Genomic DNA, 15,749 nt, shown 5'->3' with positions numbered 1-15,749 from the left:
AAGAAAAGACAAACAACAGCCAGGTAAGAGGGAGAGACAGGTGTGGCTGTGCCTGGACAGCAGCCACCGAGACCTGCCCATGGATGCAGACGAGGGTGTGTAAGGGAGAGGTGTCTGCCCGCCTTCCATGATCCCCATGGCAACAGGGATAGACTGTCTCACTGGAATGGAATCACAGGATCATTGAGGTTGGAAAAGACCTCCAAGAACATCAGGTCCAACCTTTCACTGATCTCCACCTCGTCAACTAAACCAGAGCACTGAGTGCCACATCCAGTCGTTCCTTGAACACCTCCGGGGATGGTGACTCCACCATCTCCTTGGGCAGCCTCTTCCAATGTTTAACAACCCTTTCTGTGAAGAAACTCCTCCTGATGTCCAAAATTCCTCCTGATGTGGCTTGTTGTGCCACGCTTCCGTGCTCAGACCTGTTTCAGCTGTGACTCAGTAAGTGAACACAACACAGACATTGACTTTCCAAGTGTGACCGAGGTGTCTGTGCAAACTCAGTGGGTGAGGGACACGCTGGGTTTGAACTGGTTGAATGATTTATTTTGGATCAAAGCTGGGGAAGGGTCTGGAGCACCAGGAGAAGCTGAGGGAGCTGGGGGGGGCTCAGCCTGGGATGCTCCTACAAGGTCAGTGAGACCAGGACTGAGACCAGGACTGCGAGGGGTCGTGAGGGACTGTGAAGGACTATGAGGGACCATGAGGGACCATGAGGGACCACGAAGGACCCTGAGGGACCATGAGGGACCACGAGGGACCATGAAGGGCCAAGACCATGAAGGACTGTGAGGGACTATAAGGGACCATGAAGGACCATCAGGGACCATGAAGGGCCAAGACCAGGACCGTGAGGAGCCATGAAGGACCATGACAGACTGCGAGAGACTGTGAGGGACCATGAAGGACCATCAGGGATCATGAAGGGCCAAAACCAGGACCGTGAGGAGCCACGAAGGACCAGGACAGACTGTGAGAGACCATGAAGGGCCAAGACCAGGACCATGAGGGCCCGTGAAGGACCGTAAGGGGCCGTGAGGGGCCATGAAGGACCGTGAAGGACCATGAGGGACCATAAAGGTCCGTGAGGGGCCGTGAAGGACCATGACAGGCCTGTGAGGGACCGTAACCATGAAGGATCGTGATTATGAAGGGCAGAGACTGGGACCGTGAGGGGCTGTGGTGGACCATGAAGAACCACGAAGGACCACGAAGGGCCGTGAGGGACCGACCATAAAAGGCCGTTACGGACCGTGCGGTGCCGTCCCGCGGCCGCCCCCAGAGGGCGCCGCCGGTGCCTCCGGAAGTTCCGGTGGCGGGGCCGGTGTGTGATGGCGGGTGATGGCGGCGGGGCCGGGGAGGGAGGGAAGGAGGGAGGGCCGGGTGGGCTCCATGCGGGCCGTGCGGGGGCTCGGGGCGGCGGCGGGGAGCGCTGGGAGGGCTGCGGGGAGCGGGGGCAGCCCGTCGGCTCCGACCCATCGTTAGGGCCGAGCGGCTGCTCCTCCCGGCCTGAAGGGGGAACGGCGCTGTGCCGGGGAGACTCGGCTGCCGTGTTTTTAAAGCTAAAGCAGCCCGAGCTTTATTAATTAATCAGCTCCGCGGCTCAGCTACCCCCTGTGCTTGGCCCCCACGGCACAGCCCGGCAGACTGATGTGGTAAAACGAGGAGGGTGTTTAGGGTGTCTCAGCCCGTCTTTTTTGGGGGGTCGGGGTTAAATAGAGAAGGCTTTTTTGTAAAATGCATGTTTGCCTCCGTAAATAAATGTTCTTATTTTAACAGTCATTGCTGGCTCTGCCAGTCAACAAAGTGAAACAAAATGTTAATATCACAGCTGAGTTCCCAGTTACTGAAGGCTTCGAGAATTGCAGGTAAAACTGGTGTTGTGGGACCTTATTTGTTTATTTATTTGGGTTTTTTTCCTGGGGTAATTTGTCTCAGAAATTTCTTTTCCGGGAAGCAATGACCAGGAGTGAGGAGGCTGTTGTTGAGTCAGTGGTTGCTGAGTGCTATCACCTCTCAGATCTATTATGTCAGGATTGAGTTGCTCTGACTTCACCTCTTCTAAGCCAAAGAGGAGATGCCTTAGCAAAGCAAAGGTTTGATACAGCAAACAGTTCATGGAATCACGGAATGGTTTGGGTTGGAAGGGACCTTAAAGATCATCCAGTTCCGACCCCCTGCCGTGGGCAGGGACACCTTCCACTAGACCAGGTCTGCTCAGTGAAGGAGAACCTCCACCCTGCTCTACCTGGGTGACTTGGGCAGTTCACACAGTAAAGTACAGTGTATTTTTAGCAAATGGCATTATAGCAGCGCAATTAAAATTTAGAAAGACCTCCTTGCTTTTGTGATGACAGTACAGGTTTTGTAAGGCTTTTCCTCTGTCACAGTGTTCTGGCCAGAGCTGCCTGGTGGTTTGAGAGCTGGGCAGAGCTTTTCTCGTGAAAATTCTGCCTTCTAAACGAAATTCTTTTCTCCTAAAGGCCACCTTTTGCCCAGGTCTGTGTCTTCCTTCCTTTGCTGCCGCTCCACGTCCGCCCACTACAGCACCCAGCCCCCCAACACGAGCGGGGCCCAGCCCCAGCAGTGGCACACCCTGGACCCTGAGCTGGAGGAGATCCTGATTCCCAGGAAACTCTCCATCAGCCCCTTGGAGAGCTGGCTGTCAGTGAGATATTCCCTTCCCGAAGCAGAGGGAGCTCAGGAGGAGGCGGGCCATGAGCCCCCCCAGGGGTCCGAGTGCCCCCCGCCCGCTGTGGGGGAAGGAGGGGGAGCCCCCGGGGGGACAGTGCAGTGCAAGAACGTCCTCAAGATCCGCAGGAGGAAGATGAACCGCCACAAGTACAAGAAGCTGCTCAAGAGGAGGAAGTTCATCCGCAGGAGGATAAAGGAGGGGCGCAAGAAGAGGCGTCAGGTGAGCTCAGGGAAGGGGGAATTCCACGGAGCGAACGTGGCCGCTCCTCAAAACCGCCCCTGTTCGGGTGTTGGGGGGATGTTTTTAAGTGGGATTGTTTTAAAGCAGCAGCTTGGAGAGCCTTAAATTCAGTGTTTAGCCCCGAGCTGTGCCAGGGAAGGTTCAGGTTGGACATCAGGAGGAATTTCTTCCTGGAAGGGGTGCTCAGGCACTGGAAGGGGCTGCCCAGGGAGGTGGGGGAGTGCCCATCCCTGGAGGTGTCCAAGGAACACCTCGATGTGGCACTCAGAGCTCTGGGCTGGGGGACAAGCTGGGGATGGGGCACAGGGTGGACTTGATGATCCTGAAGACCTTTTCTAACCTTAATGATTCTGGGATGGTGAGATAGGTAATAGGTGAAATTTTTCTTCCATGGCAGTAAATTACAAAAACATGTGGCTGATGGAAGAAGAATTGTGTTGTTTGTGTGAAAGATATGTCTGTGTTGTATCAGGGAGATTGGTTTAATCTTAATTTCTCTCCTGTCTTGCCAACATCCTCAGGTGCTTCCTGTTGTTTTATCCTATAGAGAAGCCTTTTTCTTCCATTAATAGGAGGGGTGGGGGAAGACATGGGCCTCTGTTCAAGCTGTGGATGTTCTCATTCAGCACTGCCTTTCAGTAGGGTTTGCTGTGATAGTTTCCTTCATTCTCTGCTAATTCTCACCTTGCCTGGATGCAAATTGGGGTTAATTGTAATTCCCTGTCTTCAGATTTGTAGGAGGCAGTGTTGAACACTTAATGATGAGAAAATCCTCTTAATTTTCTTCCCATTTCATTGTCCATCTTCTCACTTCTTCTTGCACGAGGCTTTTAAAATAATGCTACCACGATCCTTGTGCATTTTATTGTCTAATATTGTACTTTCTGCAGCAAGGTTAAATATTTTGTCACTTAAAACAAGCTGCTTTTGTCTCCTTTGTGTGTGTTACACTCAGATTGTCCTTGGGACTTGTGGGCAGTGGCTGTGAATGAATATTCAGGTGTTGCTTCTGGGCTGTGTTACCTTTCTTTTTCTTCTTTTTTTTTTTCTGTTTTAGATAAAATTCGAGAAGGATTTGGAGCGCATCTGGAAAAGGGCTGGTCTGAAAGGCCCTCCTGCAGGCTGGCAAACACCCAAGATATTCCTGAGGAGTACAAAGCGATAAAACCCCACCTGTCATGAGTTTTGACCTGTAATTGTAATTAAAAAAAAAATATTGCAGTACCTGGATGACATTTACCCTTTCTCTGAACGTGATGGAACGAGCAGGAAGGAGTTTTCCAAGCACAGACCTGATGGGAATATGCTTTTCCTCCCCAGAGGAGTTGGTGTGAGCTCTTTGTGTGGTGGTTTGGTGCTGCTCTGTGCTCTTTGTCTGAGCAAAGGTGTCCTGGGGCTGCAGCTGAATTTCTGGAATTCCTGTTTGATTAATTAGAGCATAAGAACAATCAGTGGTGGGAGATGGGATCAGTGGGAGGATTCTTCTTGGCTGTATATATGACACAAGCATTTGGAAAAGGTCAAAACTGCATTCTCTCATAGCCTTATTTCAGAAAGGCTGATGTTTTCTGAGAATTCTGGGGAGATAGGGGTTGGATCAGAATTCCATAGGATGTGTCTGTATCTGCAGAAGCTTTATCTGAAGCCTTGGTGTGCATGTGCCTTAGGCATTGCATGGACAACCTTAAAGGCACATTTGTGCTCTATTTTGTGCTAATAAAAAACTGTTATTTTTTTTTTCTTTGATTGACCCCTGTCACACAGAACATCCAGGTCTTGGTATCAATAAAAGCTCAGAGCTAATTATTCGTTAACTACAAAAACTTCTGTGCCTGAGACAACCCTGGTAATAATCACCTGGTTTTGCATGGCTGAAGAGAGTCATGAAAGCTGTGAAAAAATACAGGTATCTAAAATAAACCCTGACAGAGGACTTTATATCTGGGCTCTGGTTTGGGTTCTGCTTTGGGTTTTGTGTTTGAGGCAGTTCTGGGTGGTTCAGTGTGATTTTAACTTTTCCCTGTCTGCATTCCTGGGGTGAACTGACCTCTGAGAGAGGAGGGAAGAAAAATCAGCTCCTTTGGGCTGGTCATTGTGCAGTGCCCGGGGAAGTTGCCCTGAAAATGCATTCCCCTTTATTCTGCTCTAATGTTCCTGAGCACAGGATGCAATTTGAAACTCCCCCACTTTGCTGAACAGGATCAGACAGATGAAAGCTGCACTGAATTTTTCTGCAGAGGGAGCACGAGTCCAGGAGATCCTGTTCACAAAGCTTTGCTGTGAGCTGCTCTTCCTCTCCAAAATATCTGCACACCAAGCAAATGTGTATGTGCATGTGTAGCTGTGATAACAAAAAAAAAAAAAAAAACCAGGAAAGGTTTGACTGTTACAATTCCCAAAATATTTAAGACTTGGAAGATTTCTCTTTCGTCTCCTTATTTTGCTGTCCCGAGAGGAAATGGTTGGAAGCAGGAGGTTGATGAGACAAATCTACACTCTTTATTCCAGAGATTGGAGATAGCCAGTGGGATGGTGATTTTGTGTCAGTCATTAGTCTGGAAAGGTCCTCAAAATTGGTACAGAAACCCAGTTTCTCTCTCATACTTGTACCCTTAATTCTTGGATTGCGTGCACTTCAAATCAGACAGCGAGCTCGGCTGAGAACATTTGACTTTAATAGTTTTTCTCACAGTGATCAGGTTTGTGCTGAAGTGATTTGGCTCTAAAAGAGGAAGTCAGCTGACTTGGAAGGGCCGAAAGTTCTGAATTTTGTTTCTTTTAGCCAAAAACCATCCCATTGCAGGCTCAGAGGGTGTTCTGCCTTTTGGGAAAGTGGGAGCCCAGCGCCGTGGTGGCAGTGGCTGCTGGCTGGATGTGGCAGGAACACCCACTTCTTTCTAATGCTGGCAAATAATGCTTCCTGGCAAATGAAATTTTGGTTGTCTCCTTGGCCTGGATTGCTGTGTTTCCTAGTAGGGTAAGAATTAAATGCATTTTTAGGAGTCTTCTCTAGAAAACGTGGTGTTCAGTTACATCAGTGTGGTTCTTGAAGTGTTTTAGAGGCTTCTGGACATAAAATAACAGTTCTTTCAGCCACACAAATGGATGCAGAATAACTTACAGCTGAGGATCAGGCCTGGCTGTATATGGGAAAGGAAGCAATGCAAAAGAACTGCTTCCTGCAGCTTTTTCCTCAACTATTGTGTTAACACAATCCAAGATAGGCTTGCTTGGCACAGGGGTGGACAAGCCTGGATCAGCTGCCAGTGCTTTGCATAGTTAGATGGTTGTTTAGTGCTCACAGAGCTGAGGTGTTTGCAGTGACAGGGGATTTTTAGAAATGATGCAGAAGGAGGGGATTTCTGATACTGATGGGAAGTAGAAAATTAATTTCAATTACCTTTTGATAAAGGGAGCACCCTTTTTATTGCAAGGCAGATCAAGAAGCCAGGAAAGTTGGTCACTTGGCAACAAGGATTGAAGCCCAAGTGGGTGGAAAGTAGGAACATTTGAAGTGTGTATAAATTGCATCATCTTAGCAATTAATTGAACTCTTCATGCCCAAGTTAACCATAACCCCTCGTGGTCTGGGGGTCTGTGGAAAAGATTTTAGCCTTTGCTTTAATTCACAGGAACAGCCTCCTTGGTAATATCTCCTGTAGTTTTGGGTCACTTCAAATGAATTCTGTTCAACTCTGGAGTTTGACATGGAAAAAGGGGAAGTCCAGCAGGCTACTGGTCTTGGTTAAAAGCAACTGGTGCCTGTTTAAGGCACAAAAGGATGTTCCTTTTGTTTGGAACTCTTGTGCTTGCCCTGCAAAGCAGTGTTGGATTTCTGTTTGGGTTTATTGTTTGTTTGGGTTTATTGTTTGTTGGGGGTCAGGGTTTTTTTGTTTGTTTTTGTATTGTGTGTGTGTGTGTAGGGTGTTTGATTGATTTTTGTTTGATTGTTTGGTTTTGGTTTGGATTTTTTTTGTTTTAATATCAGAGGGAGAGGAGCACTTCTCTGCACAGCCAAACTCTGGCACTGGAAGCCCAAGTTCTTTCCATGTCTATATTGTGGGAACTGCTCTTTCTTCCATTAGCAAACTCAAGACCAGTCTTAAAAAGAAGTGAGTAGCCCCTGTCAGGGAAAGCTTATGAGCATCTGGTGTACAAAACACCTTTTAGGGGATTAACAGGACCTGACTATCATTGCCTAATAATTCCTGAGCAGGAACAGTGGCTACCTTTACTCTGGTGAGCTCATGCCTGTGTTAAATGGGACACTTTCATAGGCAAAACTGTCAAAATATTGGTGTATGCTTGTTGGCTTTAATAGCTCTGGGTCCTTCTCAAATTCTGAAGGCAGCTCTGCCTCAGTGGGTCTGATCCCTGCTCCAGGGGCTCCAAATTTAACAAACCAGGCTTGTTTCCACTGGCTGATCTCACAGACAGCACCTGTGGATAACTTAAAATGACATCTTTTCTTTTCACCAGTCGCGTTCTGCTGTTGGCATTTCTGTCCTGACTGGGAAAACATCCTGGTTTGGGTTCATTTGGGCTGAGCCTGATGGGTTCCTCTTCCAAAAATAACAGCACTCAGTCCTTCACCTGGAGCGCTGCGTTTGCGGGTTGGAAAAGTGGGGTTTGTTTTTCCTACTGATTTCTAAAGAAATAAATAAAATATCAATAGCTGTAGCTCCTGCAGACATCTGAGCTGGCTTTGAGCAAACAACAGTGTGCTTGGCTTTCCTGTGGAAGGATCCATTCTTGCCTGACTTTCCCTATAAAACACAGGGACAAAACTGCAACAAGGAGTTCTGTGAGCCAGGGAATTTAAGGAAACCATGTGATACGTCACTTTTGCGTCAGTTCCCTGATTTAGGGAATTTTTAGTCTTGCTCCCTGCCTGGGCACTAAGAGCTATAAATCTGAGACTTGTCCCCTTGAATGCAGCTGAAATTTTCTGTTGTGGTTCAAAATAATGGGAAGAAGGAGGAGGTTGGATGGGCAGTGGGGCCACATAACTGTAGGTGCCTTGTTTCCTTAGGAAATGGAAACAGGGCTAAATGGAAGTGGCTAAAATTTAGTTGGAAGTAGAAGAATCATGTGAAATACTGGTTCTAAAGTGAGATTTTTCACTTGTTCAGTAATCAAGGCTTGGTGCTGCTCAGGCAGAGGGACTGTCATTGCCTTTGGTGTGTCCAGGTCTGGAAAAAAACACTCCTGGAAGCCCCTCAGCAGCTGGAGCACCTCAGAGTCCCTCTTCCCCTTGCAAAGTGACTGGTGTTGAGGCAAAGATGTGGAGTCCTGAGCAAAGAAAGGCCACAGCAGGTAAAAAAACCAACAGCTTGGGATTTGAGAGGTTTGGTTTGAGGGAATCAGCAGTTCACAGTGAGAAGCTTCTGGCTGAGCTTTATCACGAGCCAGTGAGGAACTGGTTAAAGTTGAAGGATAAGAAGAAAAAGGCTGAAGAGGCTGCAAAGAGTTTTAGTCAGCAAAGGAGTGTGTGTGAGCAGCAGCAGTGACTCACCAGCCCCACTGCCCGGCTGCTCCTGAGTCAGAGCCGATGATCCCTCCCTGGCCAGGGGTTTTCCCTGCTGTCAGCACGGAGGGAGCCAGTCCCTGGAGGGGCAGCCAGCTGGACCCTGCCCAGCAGCAGCAGCAGCATCAGCAGGTACATCCCGAGGGCAAAACGTGTGCCTGCTCCCCTGGGCTGAGCCTGCTTGGGCTCCCCTGACCACTCACCCCATCGGGGTTCCAGCTGGGCAGCATCTGTCCTGCTGCTTTCCCAGGTCTGAGTGGGCATCCCCTGAGGATTCCCTGTCCCTCTGGCGTGGGAGGGTGTTGCTGTTGGCATCCTGTAGGCTCGTGTAGATAAACAGTGTCCTGCTTTCTGATAACATCATCCCTTGGGGAAAGCCCAGGCAGGAAAGGCTTCCTCCCAGGAGTAATTTGTGCAAAAACCTGCTGCTGTGGAAAAAAAAGTGAGAGGAAAATAACAATATCTGGGCACAACACCTTCTCTTGGAGTGTTTGTTTAATTATAGAGCTGGGGAGCAGAAACAAAAATAGCCACATGTGGTTTTCAGTGCAGGAAGAGCTCCCTCTGGAGCAGGGCTGCCAGGATAAAGTCACCTGAACATTTCCACTTTGTCCTGATGGAGGGACATGCATTTCTATATGTGGTGTCATCAGGCTGCTCTCCTGTGGAGTGGGAATTTGATTTCTAAGGGAGGCAAAGCCAGCAGCACCCTGGTTGTTTTTTTTTTTAGCTAGTGATGGTTGCCAGAGTTCTCCTGCACTGATCCTGAGCAAATACAGTGTTCACACAGACTACCCTCAAAAGCTGGCCAGGCTCCATATTTGTGTGTCTAAATTAGGATTAGATTGTGTTATGGAGGGCAAGCTCCTTTCACCCAAAGTATTTTTATTTTAAATGAAACGGCCTGCAAACCTGAGGTAAGTCAGAGAACTCAAGGAGCACCCTTTGAGCACCCTTCTCAGAGCCAACCTATTAATTTTCCCCCTCTTTCCCAGTCATTTCTGATCTCAAAATAAGCTGGTGTGCCCGGAATGCCACTGCTTAATTATTTTGGGCGGGTGCAAGGGATGGGCTGCAATTTGTGTGAGGGATGGAGGTTCCCTTCCCAAGCTCCTCGTGCCAGAGCACTGTTCCCATGTGCACAGAGACCAAAAGATGTGGTTTGGGGCACGGTGCTGGTGGCCAGGAAGGGGACACAAAATGCAGCTCTCTGAGTGTGTCTGCTCCTGAGCACTCCCAGAGCTTTGTTGTTCCTCACAGAAATAAGCAGCTCTGGGTGCTTGTGGCTTTTCCCAGGTTAGACAAACCTGACCTAGTGCTGCCTAGGAGTGAGAGGTTGTGCTGTGCTCCTGGCCAGCCTGCTCGAGGGGCGTGGATTTGGAATGCTGGTCAGTGGTGCAGGAGTTCTGGGCACTGTTTTTCAGTGGCCCTTGATCCAGTTACTTCTCCCTTCTCTTCCTCAGAACCCGCCTGCCTTCTGCAGGATTATCAACTTCCACGTCTTGAGATGTGGGATGAAAGAGTGTGCAAAATGCAGGCCCCCTTCCCTGCAGCTGCTGAAATGTGGGACCCAGGTCTGCCTTTTCCCTGGAATTTAGAAGGTGGGTGAGTCCCAGCCAGGTGGAATGTCACAGCTCGGAGCTGCTGCTTTCTCTCACAGTTCCTGAGACAAACACACTGGCTGAGCAGAGTTCAGAGTGGTGATTTGATCCCTCAGTCATTTCCTCCTGAGTTGCAGCTCTCTCTGCCATCTGCCAAGTTGGACCAAGTTGGATCTGTCCCCTAGAGCGTGGATTTGGAAGAGCCAAGATGCTCCAGAACCACATGGGAGTGACTCAGTCCCGTGTCATGGGTTGGACACCCTTTTGTCTCAGGCACTTGGCATTCTAAAGTTAATTTTGGGGGGATCATTGAATAGATCTGGAAGGTTTGGGGGCACTCAGTTGCAAGTGGCCCTGAAAAAAAAATCCCTGTTTCCCAGCAAAACACAGTTTCTGGCTGCTGCTGTGAACCTTAGGGGAAGATTAACAGATGCAGAGCCACTCCTGAAGTTCTGATTGATGGGAACTCCAATTCAGATCTTATTCATATTTCTCAATTCATATCAATTCATATTTTTCCATCCCCTTAGTAACTTCATGGTTCATGTGGTGATTTCGAGCTCATACCTGCTTTTTTCTTTTTTTTAATCCTCTTGTGTTGATAACACTGCTGGCTCTCAGAATAGACTGGGAGACAAGCACTTAATAATTTAAATGAAATAAAAGTTAGAAAAGATAATGTCACTGTGGTGTGCTGAAAAGAAGCAGCAGGTAGAAATTACTCCTGTTTGCCCCGGGGAATTGGAATATTGGGAAGATCTGAGGCAACAGGGATGCAAGAGGCCATTGTAAAGTTAAAAACCAGGGTTCTGTCTGAGGTACCACAGCCTGGCCTGCAGCTGCTTTGGACTCTGCTCCCAGTCCTGCCACTGCTCTGCTCTGTGGATTTGGGTGAGTCATTTCCTTTTGTGTTCCATGTCTCCCTCCTGCTCCTGTCTGTTTAGACTACAGACTTTTCCTCCCAGAAGCTGCCTGTGCTGTGTGGGACAGACAGGAGTGTGCTACCACCAAGGGAGAGCCTTCATACCTGAGTGAGGGAACCAGGAAAAACACTTCCTTTAGTTTTAGGTTGTCTAGTTTTTAAAGCCATTTAAGCTGAAACAATCGAGACGAGCTACTTAATTCTTTTTTTTTTTTTTTTTCAACTGAAAATTATTTTTATAGAGAACCGACTTTTCCAGATTTACCTTTTTGAACACTTTGGTTCATGCCAAAAAAATATTAAGAGAAAACTGTAATTTACACCTGCTTTGTGGGTGTCAGTGAGGTGCTTCTTTGCGTCTCTGTTTCCACCTCTGCTTTGCTTTGCTGCTTGTTGTTTTCCCGTTTCTCCTTGGTCAGTGTTTTTTTTGGGTAGCTTCTGTCTGGAAAAAAAAAAAAAAAAGAAAAGAAAAGTAATCTGTGTTGGTTTCCTGGGCAATTTCTCTGTTTTTGTAACTGGTTCCTATTAACGGTTTAGAGATGAATCTCAGGAATCTGGAGCTGAGCTGCTTCCCAGCCAAAGGGGGTGTTTAAATTTTGTGCCATCCAAGGATGCTGGACTGCAGGAACCACAGAGCTTTGGAGGTGCTGATGGCAGAGGGTGCAGACAGGGCTGTGACCTGGTGTGAGGACAGCAGTGCTGGAAGAACACACAAACACGTTAATCCCTTCAGCCAGAGCAGTTTGCAGAGCTTGGATGCTGCAGTTTAACCCCTCATTTTGTGCACGGCCAGGTCTCTCCTGGGCAATCTGCACAGCTCAGCAGGTTAAGCAGATCAAAAACCTCTCAGCATTCCAGCTCACTGCATACCTTGCATACCTGGACAGTCCCATTAATTAATTTATGCTCCAATGCCTTGGGCACGGAGGGAAATAGAGCTTTCCAGGTGGAGATTCGAGAGAGGAAGAAGCTGAGGGAAGGACAGCCCCCAAAACCACGGAGTGTTCCTGGGAAACTTCATTTTGCTTCAAAATGGAGCCTCGAGCAGAGCCAGGGGAGGTTTGGGTTGGACACCAGGAAGAATTTCTTCCTGGAAAGAGTGGTCAGGCCTTGGAAGGGGCTGCCCAGGGAGGTGGTGGAGTCCCCACCCCTGGAGGTGTCCAAGGAAGGACTGGCCGTGGCACTCAGAGCTCTGGGCTGGGGGACAAGGTGGGCATCGGGCACAGGTTGGATTCCATGACCCTGGAAGTGTTTTCCAAGCTCAGTGATTCCGTGACTGTGTGATTCAGGAGTGCTTGGGCACAGCACAGCTCGGCCCCTCGCAGTGGCTGCCACTGTGGGGAGCTTTTGTGGCCTTCACCTTCCTCTGGTTGTGCTGGGGGTGTTATTAATTATTGCCAGGATATCATTTCATACACCCCCAGAACAAAGGGTGTCAGAGACCTGCCCTCCTCACACACCAGACCCGTGTTTGCCTCAGCAGCTGCACCTCAGGCTGGTGGTTACAGTGGACTCCAGTGATGTCAAACAAAGCAGAAAAACATCTGGCCAGACCTCCAACCTGTCATTCTGGACGTGCTCTTCAGAGAAGGCAAATCAGGGGCTTTGGTGTTCATGGCTGGGGAACAACAGTGGTAATGCTGGGGCTGGGAGGTGCAAGGCTTGTTACATCACTGCAGTAATGACAGGCTCCACTCCACAGCCCTGTTATTGTGGTTGGGTTTCAGTTTTGTCCTTTTGGTTCACAGCTCTTGCTCTAAGTTGGATTATTTCGGGCTTGCTCATGGGGTTCGTTGCAGCTGAAAGATTTATTTTGACGAGAAAAGCTTTGCAACCAAGTGAAAACCCCCTGTGGTAATTCCCATGGGCCTGGGTTACAGCTCTCTCCTCCATGAGCAGGCAGCTCTGAGGGCCCCCCTACCCCCTCCAGACCTTTCTTAGGATGAGGGAGTGAATGTGGGTGGGTATTTATCCCTCTAGGTGTTATAGGTTGATCACAGTGAAGATAAATGAAGATAACTAGAAGATAAATGGTGTCAGTGAACACTGACCCTGACCTGCAGAGCCCCTGCCTTTCTCCCTTTTGCTGTTCCCATGCAAAGCTCTATTCCTGCCTGGTTTTGGGGTTGAGGGATCCCTGCTGCCTTTGCCACTGTACCTGTCAATCAGCTGTTCTCTTGTACTCTTTATTCCCGAGCTACTTCACAGTTCTAGGAATTATCCTTGCTCCTTCCCATGGGTAGGTATTTTCTCCTTTCCTTTCATCATGGCAGAGCACTGTGGGTCCTGTATTTACAGAAGATCTGAAGAAGTTGTTGATAATAAGCCTGGAGTGGTGACAAATCCTGTCCATAAGGCCTTGTACTGTAATTTATGTCAACAGATCATTAATCCTGGCATTCCTTTTTAATACATGTATTTATAGCTGTGAAGGTGGGGGGGAAGTGACTACTTCCACTCCTGCTTCCCGGGGTTAGTGGCCCTCAAAATTGCAATAAAGGCTGGAGGGTCCCTCTTGGCATCACACCTTCTTCCTGATCTGACACTTGCTCGGTTTTTCTGACTGGTGGTTTTCAGCTCAGATTTATTGGGAGATCTTCCAGGGCAGCCTGAAACCCAAAATGTTAAAAATGGAAGAGGTGGGGAGGAGGAAACTTCCTGGCAGATTTTAGTCTTGTGAGCCCTGCGCTGCCTTTTGGCTTGTCCACCTGAGTCCCCACATTTTGTGTCTGAAATAGATGGGAAATACCTATTTTCTAGTGCCCTAATATTTCATCTCTGAATTAGGGGCAACTCTGGGAGCCTTTCTGCTCCTGCTGGGCTGGTCTGGGGGTGAGGGTGGCAGGTGCAGAGCCTGCAAAACCACAGCAGAGCTGCTGGGAGGTGCCTTTCCCTCGCCTGGATGAGGTTGTTTGCTTTGGTCAGGCTTTGTGGTGAGAGCAGGCAGCTGTCTGGGAGGCAGTGGGCGGCCAAGGGATGGTGCTTGTTGTGAGAATCGATACCCAAACTCCTCTGGGAGTGAGGGAGGAGGAGGGTTGGGGAGCACTGCACTGCTCAGCCTCTGTGGAGAATCTGCTTAAAAATTCAGCTCCTGACCAGGCAAAATGTTGACACAGCTGCTCTTCCAGGATTTCTTTGGAGTAGCAAAGCTCTAGGAAGCAGGGGCTGTGCAGAATTAGAGCGAGGAAAAGGCAGAGATCAGCAAAACAGGCTCCTGTGTCCCTTTGCTCCTCTCTTTGTGGACCCCAGAGAAGCTGTTGCTCTTCCCTTCCAGCGGGCGATTTTCTTTAGGAGACTTCAGCGGGTTCAGCCTGGACTTGGCTCCTCTCAGTCAGGAAATATCCAGTTCATGACAGCAGCAACCACAGCAATCTGCATCCCTCCCAGCAGCCCTGCAAGGACCAGGCAGTAACCTCTGCAGTGCCAAAGCCAGGAGAGGGAAAGGTGGAGAAGCAACGTGGGATTGCAGCCTGGAAGGTTCTGACTGAGGCTGAGAGAAACCGAGGGAGGAGAGGGTTTGCTGGGTTTGCTGCCTGTGCCCTGGGAACAGCTCTTTGCCTCCCAGCCAAACATTTCCAGCCTCTGCTCTGACGCAGCTGGACAAAGGGCTGTCACATTTGAGCCTGGTCTGGCTCCCTGGGCTCACAGAGACAGCGGGAAAGGCTCCTTCTTCCATGAGATTCCTGGCTCAGCAGCAGCCCAGCACCTCAGCTGCTCTGGGCCAGGCTCTGCTGTGACACCTGAGAACCTGGCAGCAGGTTTGCCCCTCAGGGACACGGGGGATCAGGAGCCTTTGCTGCACGTGGGTGGTTATGGAATTGGACTCGTGGGAATTCCTGAGGCTTGCAAAGGCGAGCTGATGGGTTCGGAAAGGGTCATAATCAGGCTGGACCTGTGGACACAGAGGTGGTGACACAGCTCAGGTGATGAGTGTGGGAATGTGGAGTGAGGGACTGTTTGTGCCTCGTTCCCCCCAAACCTCCCCACTTCCCAGAAGTGCCAGAGTTGGAGTTTGCAGGGAAATTTTGGGGGGTTTTTAGCTGAAGGTTATTTTAGAATTTTTCCCTAGAACCAAACCAGCAGTTTTCTGGATCTGTTTTGGACAGTGGGGAGAACTTGCTGGAGTTAACAGCAGGCTCTTTTCATGGTCATATTATATAATAATAATAATAATATTAATAGCTCCAGTTTCTTGGAATTTCTTTGGAAGTATCTGGTTCTGTCTGCTGCTGCAGACAGGATCCTGGACTAGGTGAAGTTCTGATCTAGACTGGATGCTTCCCGAGTTCCATGGTTGCAGTATATAATTATTTAGATGTTTATTTAGGGTTTTGCTGTAATTATAATGCCTTCCACTTTCCTGAAACACTTTCCCCTTGGGATAGAGGAAATCTATTTTCTGGTGTAGTAGAGAGACAGAAAAATGTCAGGAGGAAAAATCCAAGTGGGGCAATTAAGTTTATTCCCATGGATGCCATGGGAAGGCTTGTTTTTAAACTTTGCTATAGAGTCCCACATACATTTAGCTTTGATCTACAGACAGGCATTTAAAAACAATAAGTTTTAATTCCCTTTCCCCAACGTTTTCCACTTGATGACTAATTTGATTTTGTTGTTAAATTCACTAAATGGTGTTCACAACAAACAACACCAATCTAACAACAGAATGCAGGAAAACAGAAAAATTTACCATATTTTTTTTTTTAACATATACTAACAGCAGCTACACTATTTCCTGACTTAATACTCATTGTAATT

At 48.5% G+C, this 15,749-nt stretch overlaps 1 protein-coding gene across 3 annotated transcripts; it reads left to right on the top strand.

The window, feature by feature from the left end:
* The first annotated feature begins 184 nt into the window (after positions 1–184).
* Positions 185–4,764, top strand: AURKAIP1 (aurora kinase A interacting protein 1). 3 transcript variants are annotated; one of them, XM_017825763.1, is made up of 4 exons: positions 185–447; positions 1,786–1,874; positions 2,490–2,920; positions 3,999–4,764. In XM_017825763.1, exons 2-4 carry the CDS (start codon positions 1,823–1,825, stop codon positions 4,104–4,106), a joined length of 591 nt encoding a protein of 196 aa, XP_017681252.1. In that variant the 5' UTR covers positions 185–447; positions 1,786–1,822; the 3' UTR covers positions 4,107–4,764. The 3 variants fall into 3 exon arrangements, with proteins under 3 accessions (XP_017681252.1, XP_017681250.1, XP_017681251.1); XM_017825761.1 differs by lacking the exon at positions 185–447 and adding an exon at positions 1,242–1,330; XM_017825762.1 differs by lacking the exon at positions 185–447 and adding an exon at positions 1,300–1,344.
* The last annotated feature ends 10,985 nt before the right edge of the window (positions 4,765–15,749 follow it).

Source organism: Lepidothrix coronata, unplaced genomic scaffold, assembly GCF_001604755.1.
Source record: "Lepidothrix coronata isolate B3197 unplaced genomic scaffold, Lepidothrix_coronata-1.0 Scaffold122, whole genome shotgun sequence".
NCBI classification, from domain to species: domain Eukaryota; kingdom Metazoa; phylum Chordata; class Aves; order Passeriformes; family Pipridae; genus Lepidothrix; species Lepidothrix coronata.
The sequence above is the reverse complement of the archived record's forward strand: the minus strand, read 5'-3'. Positions and strand labels throughout refer to the sequence as shown.